The sequence below is a fragment of the Tasmannia lanceolata genome, unplaced genomic scaffold (assembly GCF_043159265.1).
Source record: "Tasmannia lanceolata isolate RefF3 unplaced genomic scaffold, GAP_Taslan_0.1 ptg000023l, whole genome shotgun sequence".
Lineage (NCBI taxonomy): Eukaryota > Viridiplantae > Streptophyta > Magnoliopsida > Canellales > Winteraceae > Tasmannia > Tasmannia lanceolata.
The window spans coordinates 2,254,636-2,263,160 of NW_027518700.1; the positions used below are offsets into that span (position 1 = coordinate 2,254,636).

The 8,525-nt window shown below is 38.7% G+C and overlaps 1 protein-coding gene across 1 annotated transcript; it reads left to right on the forward strand.

Moving 5' to 3' along the window:
* Positions 1-7,521: 7,521 nt before the first annotated feature.
* On the forward strand, positions 7,522-8,273 carry LOC143856592 (basic leucine zipper 43-like). Its single transcript, XM_077366859.1, has one exon. It carries the CDS (start codon positions 7,621-7,623, stop codon positions 8,182-8,184), a length of 564 nt encoding a protein of 187 aa, XP_077222974.1. The 5' UTR covers positions 7,522-7,620; the 3' UTR covers positions 8,185-8,273.
* The last annotated feature ends 252 nt before the right edge of the window (positions 8,274-8,525 follow it).

Genomic DNA, 8,525 nt, shown 5'->3' on the forward strand with positions numbered 1-8,525 from the left:
ACCCATTAAAGCCACATAATTTCAATCCTACCCCCTCCTTTATGTAATTATGGAAACCATAATAGATTGGAGGGCTAAGATCAGCCTATGGAAATGATTTTACGGGCACAACCTATTGATGTTGTGCTTCATCACTTGGACAGTTTGGATCAACCTATGATGTGGTCCGTACAGTTCTTTGTTGACCCATGCATCGCACGGGATTTTTTTACTAGTGTGTGTGTGTGTGTGTGTGTGTGTGTGTGTGTGTGTGAGAGAGAGAGAGAGAGAGAGAGAGAGAGAGAGAGAGAGAGAAGGGTTTATGCGCTCGAGCACAGAAACAAGGGGCATTGGGGGGGAGGGTGATCCAAACCATTCATTTGGAAGGCCCCATCATGGATGGGGTGCCTACCAACAATCAGCTCTATTGGATCACCATAGGGTGTCCATTTGTGGGGCAAAAAATGGACAGATACTGTTTGTCCACAAATCTATCCATTTTGGCCCCACAAATGGAAACCTAAGGTGATCCAATGAAGCTGATTTTTTGTTGACACCCTATCCATGAAAGGGCCCATCAAATGAATGCTTTGGATCCCATCAAAATGTGGCCTCACCCCAGTTTCCTCATATATATATATATATATATATATATATATATATATATATATATGAGGAAACTGTTTGTGCGCTTAAGCTCACCAAACTTATGGTGCGCTTAAGCACCCAATCACATGGGTCCCACATTTTCTGTGGTGATCCAAACCATTCATTTGCAAGGCCCTATCTGCCAAAAATCAGCATAGGATCATCCTAACCCCTCCATTTGTGGAGGACAAAAATGGGCAGATTTGTGGACAAACAATGTCTGTCCATTTGACCTCCACAAATGGATGGGTTAGGATGATCCTATGAAGCTGATTTTTGGTACACACCTCATCTATGTAAGGGCCTTTCAAATGAATGCTTTAGATCATCCTAACAAAGTGAGCCCCCATGTGATTGGGCGCTTAAGCGCACCAACAGTTTCCTCTATATATATATATATATATATATATATATATATATATATATATATATATATATATATATAGAGAGAGAGAGAGAGAGAGAGGAAAATGAGTGTGCGGTCGACCGCACCAAGCTTAGGTGCTGTCGAGGGCCCCAAACTCATGTGGGCCCACTTTGTTAGGATGATCCAAAGCATTCATTTGAAAGGCCCTTACATAGATGGGGTATGTACAAAAAATCAGCTCCATATGATCATCCTAACCCATCCAAAAGTGGAGGGCAAAATTGACAGACACCGTTTGCCACAAATATGCCCATTTTTGCCCTCCACTTTTGGAGGGGTTAGGATGATCCAATAGACCTGATTTTTTGTACACACCCTATCTATGATGGGGTCTTGCAAATGAATGGTTTTGATCAGCACAAAAAATGTGGGACCCATGTGTTTGGGCCCTCGACCGCACCTAAGCTTAGGTGCGGTCTTATTCCTCATATATATAACTCGTGAATATCTAATACGAATGTTTCTTCCACAACGTAAACCATTCGTATCATATATTGAATTGGATTATAAAATCGTTTTTCGAAACATACACAGGAATTGAATTATATATAGCCATTACATATATTCAACTCAATCTCGCCCGAGAACCACTGCAAACCTAATTGCCGCACTGGGAGAAGAATCAGAGTCATGAGTCATGCTGCCTGATCTTTTTAGATGTCACTACCCTTCTTCAAAATTGCTCTGTAGACCAAGACCATATAGAATCACCCCATTCTCATCGAATGGTTCTAGACCTTTGATCAACCATGATGAAAAAATTCGACTTAATATGTTTGCAAGCACTTAATTTGTGTTACCCTCAATCTTGCAAATGAGATCTCCATTCAGCATAGGACCTGGACTTGTGATCACCCATCTGATCAACGATCCTGATGGGTGATATGTGCCTATTGTGAAGGGTGGTCAGGCCGCCATGGGAAAACGGAGAATCCAAAATCTAACATATACTATTGTACGTGTGAAACAGACTATTACTCCCAAAGCTTAAGCTATTATTAAGGAGTTGTTGGGCTTTGAACCCAGGAACTACAATCTGATACCTTGTGAAACAACCAATAACTCCAAAAGCTTGCACCTTTTTCATCACCAATTGATTTTGGAATAGTTGTAGCGCGACGATCCTACAGTACAGTTTTCTGGGAACCGGACCATCTTTGGATGGGCAGAGTCTACTTAAAAGTTGTATTGTCTAGGCTTCACCATTCGGTGGCCAAGCTGTGGCTTCAATATGGGAGGCATTTGTCTGAAAATCTAAGCCTTTAACAAGGGTACTTCTGTCATTATCTTTTTTGGAAGTGTTTACCTATTAAAATGATGAACAGTGTATTCCAATTTGATATGCCTAGTGAAGAATTTGGCCCAAGTCATTAGCCAAAAGTGGCCACAACACAAGGAGTAGTTGCAGCAAAAATAAACAAAGGTTTGTCCCCTTTTACTAATGGGGAAAGCAACTAAGGCCAGAAATGGTCCAAGGGGGCAATCAAACATGCACTCATTGCTCCCGGACTTTGCATGGCTTTCCCTCTCTTCTTTGTCGTTTGAGTTGGGGAGATTTTTTTTGGAATTAATATCCACACTCCCTTGTTTCAATAATGGCACTCTACCCATTACACTTTAAAGGCTGAATGCTGACAACAACAAATAAAAAAGAGTGGCCAAGCTATTCCTAGCTAGGGTTGGCTATCCTGCTTGCATAATTTTATCTTGAAACTATCTAGTTTCTTGTTCAAATTTTGTTCCACTAATTTTATATCCAAGAACAAGGGTGAAAAAGTACACTAAGCCTGTCCATGGATAAGTTATAAAACCCCGGCAACAACATATAGGGATAGGTAGCCATGATACATTTTAGGGGCATCCAATGTTGGGGTACTAGTTAAAAGTGATGGGGACTGATAACTGCACTACCATATTTTGATAATGACACTACTCACTTTGTTTTACACTTTTCTAATTGGATGCTGATAGCTTATTGACTATTCTAACCGCCCTGAAAATTAAGTCTCGTATTGGTAGATTATAGAAAGATTATCAATGTTTCCTTGTTGCCCCACCTTTCCAGCAGAAGGCATTTCGCATGACAGAGCTGCCACCATAGATGAATTATATGAATAAGACAAGATCTGAGCCTGTGTGGCTGCTCTCACATGCAACAGCCCAGGCGTGAAATGCCTTCTTCGATGGTCCCCTGGAAATCCCTTAAAATATCCATGTTAATCATATTTTTATGGGATTTTCTAGGCAGTTTCACAGAAAGCCATTTTGCGGCTCACTTTTTCTGGAGAGGAGCTACAGAGACTCACTTTTCAGCAGATTATATTTTGTCTTATTCATTTAATTCATGAGGTGGCTGTTCTATCCTACAAAACTGAGCCTCGCGCGAAATGGCTTCCTACGAAACTGCCTAGTAAATCCCTAAAAAATATGCTCACTTGTTAAAGTACCAAACACCTTTTATTATCCGGATTGTTAGTGGGTCAAGACTTTCTTTACTACTACGTAAGCATATTCACATATATTCATGCGTGCAGGATTGCATTAGCTCACAAAGCACCAAAGATTTAAAAAAATGAGCTTTCTTCAAAAAGCAAAACATAGATTGCCAAGAGACGACAATGTAAGAACATTTTTTATGTTGCATGTATATCTTCAAATGCATCATCAACAACAATAAAGAAGAAATTAAACAGAAAAAATGGTACAACATTTCATGAGTAGTCATTTGAAACTTGAACTAAAAACCAAGTATACTCTCTCTCTCTCTCTCTCTCTCTCTCTCTCCAACTTTTACATGTCCATTGATTGGACCCTGTCATCAAGTAGTGGTTTTGGATGGACCCAAGTCCAAATCACCATCTAGCTGCTGAACATAAGTGGATAACATCCATGTTCAGTGGCTAAAAGTACATTTATTAGGGAAGTGATGTATTCGCCCCCTTTTCTTACCCAGGCCGGGCCACCCTCTATAGTGTATTTATGACTATAGAAGAAAATTGGGTGAATATATCATTTTCCCTATTTTTATTGGTGTTGTTATATTTATATCTCGAATTCTATCCTACGCATATTCCTTCGACCCTCCATGATTTTGAGAGTACAACATAAAACAAATTTTATGTTCATTTTTACGTCGAACTGAAAATTGAGGTTTTATTTAATGTGTCTGTACGCAGTGAACTTTTTGGGATATCTTGTACATTGTAATCTTTGTGAAACTCTTAGCTAAGCTTCACACTTGAATGTAGTCACATAACATGATGAACCACATAAACCTCTTGTGTTCTCATTTGATGTTTTACAATAAATTTATTTATTTGTGTTTCCATCAAACCATAGATGGCCTTTCTGCACTTGCACACGCGCACTTTAGTAGTCCAGACTACTAGAGAGTAGCGGATCCATCATTTACGTCTTTTCTAGGCCGATTGGAATCACAGACTTTACCAAAGTGGAGGTTTGTGCTCTTCAGTTCAGCATGAGCTATTAAGGGATCAAATGGAAGGCAAGATGGAGGTAGAAGGGGATTCTTCAAATGCCATTTCTTGGGTTCAAGGCACCAGCGTTGGTCCATGGAGATTAGCCAAATTCTTGGATGAGAATCATGAGATTAGTTCTATGATCAATGATAGTTTTCTTTCTTTCGTTGATATTCCTAGGACTGCCAATGATCTAGCACATCGGCTAGCTAAATCTGGGGGATTGAGGGACTCATTTTACTGCGGGTCCACTCTGCCCATTGATGTTGATCTGTAATCTCATTTTTCTATGAGAGAGAGCTTATCCGGACCTTGGTTTCAAAATTCGGGTTTCGGTCAACCACGAAACCGAAATTAGTGATACGGTGATACCTGAAACATTAAATTATTTCGACCGAAATTTCAAAATTCACCAAAAGTCTCAATTTTTTATTAATTATTTAATATTTAACCGAAATTTTGTATGGAATAATTTATTGGTTTCGTAGGATTTTGACCGAAATTTCTGTTTCGGTGAGGACCGAAACGCATTCCGAAACCGAAATTTGAAACCATGATCCATGCTACTAAAACAAGCCTCATAGAACGAGGGAGAAGGGAATTCAGACCATAACATGAAGGAACTACTACTAATCAAGTAACAACAATAAAATAAATGAGAGAGAGAGAGAGAGAGAGAGAGAGAGAGAGAGAGAGAGAGAGAGAGAGAGCTTATCCACCTTCAGCCAATCTCATGAAGATCCAAAAACCACATAAAGAAAACAAAAAAAAGAGATAAGTGGAGACAAAACAAGGCAGATAGTACAAAGGGAGATGGGATTTGGCTAAGGTGACGGGGGGCAAAATAGATTGGGTCGATGGTGCATCAGCCACCCAGAATTGCACCCTCCCCTTTTTCTCTTTCTTTGCAGAATAGACTCTTTCTATATCTGGACGTAATTCGAGCGTCACCACAAAATGTTCCTTTCCATATCTTTTGGTCAAAATTCGGTAGAAGCTAACGAAAGGTAGGATTCTATAAAGAAATAAAAAAAAAATTTATTAAAATTTCGACCGAAATTTGTTACGTTTTAGGGATTTCGGTTTCGGTGTTGACCACCGCTGGTCACTATAGAAACCGCTATAGCCCTATAGACAGGAGATCATCCTATGGAAATGATGTTTTGGGCACAACCTATTTACATTGTGGCCAATCAAATGGACGGTTTGGGCCATCCTATAATGTGGGCCATACACTACTTTTTGAAAAATACTAAGACTATACCACTCATCATATAAAATCTCTTTACACTATGCGCGAGCGGGTGGCCCAAGGAAGAAAAATGGGAGATGATATTATTTCCCTTTAGATAATATAGCCTTTGAATCAATCTTGTGGGAAATTGAAACGGGTACGCACTTTCATCGTTGCACCTCCATTATTGTGAATGGATGTTTGAATTCTCAAAATGGAATTGATTTTTTCACCCTCTTTTGTTTGTCTTTTCATGAATATTATGTGAAAAATACAAACAAAAGGAGGTAGATATTGCAAGGAAAGACAAATAAAAGAGTGAGGAAATATTATCTAAATTCTCAAAATCAACACCCAATTAAAAAAAAAAGTGTTTAATAAAATGAGGACTGCCATTATCAAAATATAAGAGTGCATCCCTTACAACGTTGTAGTAATATCCACCATACATTATAAGAAGATTAAATTGGTCCAATCCTAACATCCCCTAATGGGTGTTTTTCATGGTCGAACGACAAAAAATACACATTATTAGACATTGCAATTGCGTAATTATCCTGAATTTTTGGCCATTGGAGATCCAAACCAAAGCCTATCAGATGAATGGTATAGATCAATCAGAGGTAGGACCCACTTTTGAAAGTGTATGTTTTTGGGACTCATGGGCCGGATCTAGACTAGGGACCCAGCTCTTAAATGGTTACAAGCAGAGCCACAATCTTGGGATTGGACCACAACAGAAACTATTTGGAGACAACTTCTTCACGTTTTTCTCACTTAGTAGTGCTCAAACCAGTTTTGGTAATTCAAGAAAATTATCCAAGGAAACTTCAAAAGTAATAAATTTGGTTCATTTTTCTTCAGTGGGAGCCCATCTCAGTGGTCATTGAGTCATCATATTTTTTGCAGAAAAGAGGGTTCTCTCACCTCATTTACACTCTTCTCTTGGCTCGGACTCAAAGGACTCTCTCTTATTCACATCTCCTTTAATCCATTTCTCATTCTTTCTTCTTTCTTTATCAAAACATTCCCCAATTAAATCATTGTTTCCCCAAAAAAACCAACTTCTTTCATCCCATGTAGACCCAAAACTGACTTTTCCCTCCATAAATGCATGGATATGTATGTATCAATGTATGTAAGAATTAAGGGGGATACTAGATTCTGACATGTACATGTCATACATACATAAATACGTGCAGTGTAGTCATATATATGTATATATGCATACATGCATAGATGCTATGATAGGTAATCTGTAATCATGGATGTTATTTGCTTTCTCATTCATGGATGAAAGTGGATCACTTCCAATAGCCTTTTTCTATCCTATAAACTTAAGTATGCAATGTGATTCCAATTGAAGGTGGATACTAGATTCTTACATGTGCATATAATACATAAATGTAATTATATGTATGTATTCATCCATACATGTATAGATGCTATGATAGGTAATCTGTAATCATGGATGTTATTTGCTTTCTCATTCATGGATGAAAGTGGGCCACTCCCAATAGCCTTTTTCTATCCTATAAACATATGTATTCAATATGATTCCCAATTGAAAATGGATACTAGATTCTCACATGTACATATAATACATAAATGTAATTAATTATATGTATGTATTCATGCATACATGTATAGATGCTATGATAGGTATTCATGGATTTTATCTGTCTTCTCATTCATGGATGAAAGTGGGTCACTTCCAGTAGTCTTTTCCTATCCTATAAACACCCCACCACTCCTCATCCTTTCCCTGCAATTCCTTCCCTACGCAACCAACTGCATCTTTCATCCTTCTCTTCAAATTCAATTCAGTCTCACTTCATATCCAAATTCAAGTCATGCAGCCCATAAACCCAGACCCCTACCAGCCTTACTTTAGTACAATGCAAAGCAACATACCATCCTTTCACTTTGACAGATTCCTGACCCCTACACCTTCATTCCATTTCCAAATTCCAACTCCTTTCCTTGAATTCACTCAACCAACACCATCCCTCAGCAACAACTCAACTTCAGATGAATCAGAAGAGCATCAACTGAGCGTAATAGATGAGAAGAAGCTGAGGAGAATGATATCTAACAGAGAATCCGCTCGAAGGTCACGAATGCGCAAACAGAAGCACTTAGATGAGCTCTGGTCGCAGGTCGTCCGGCTACGAACAGAGAATTGGCAGCTCCTTGACAAGCTAAACCATGTGTCAGAGTGTCATGATCAGGTTCGAGAAGAGAACGGCCTACTCAAGGAAGAAGTTTCTGATCTTCGCCAAAGGCTCAAAGATCTACAAATAGACACCCCATATTCTGTTTTGAGAGAACTGGATGAAGTCCCTTGCAACACTGCTCATCTCAGAGCTGAATCCACAAACCAACCCATTACTACTTCTATGGGTTTGCTTCATTGAGGAGCCTCTTTTTCTTTTTCTCTATGTATGTAATGAAGGTTAATCAGTCTTTCCCTTCAATTAAACAATAGCAACTTTTGAGTATCTCATTTCAAGCTTCATTAATGATCAAGTCACAAGTTAGATACAATGTCATGGGTGTTTGATACACAAGACACTCTCATCTGTTTCTCTAAATTCAAGTATAACAACATTACACTCAATTTTGTTTCACCTCTTCTCTCTGCATAAACATCTCACTGGTAGTAGAGAAAAGTGAGGACTCCATCATGACCTCTTCATTGATCATTTTGAGAACCACGCTGACTTTGATGTAAGAAAAATTATGACTTAAAAACAAA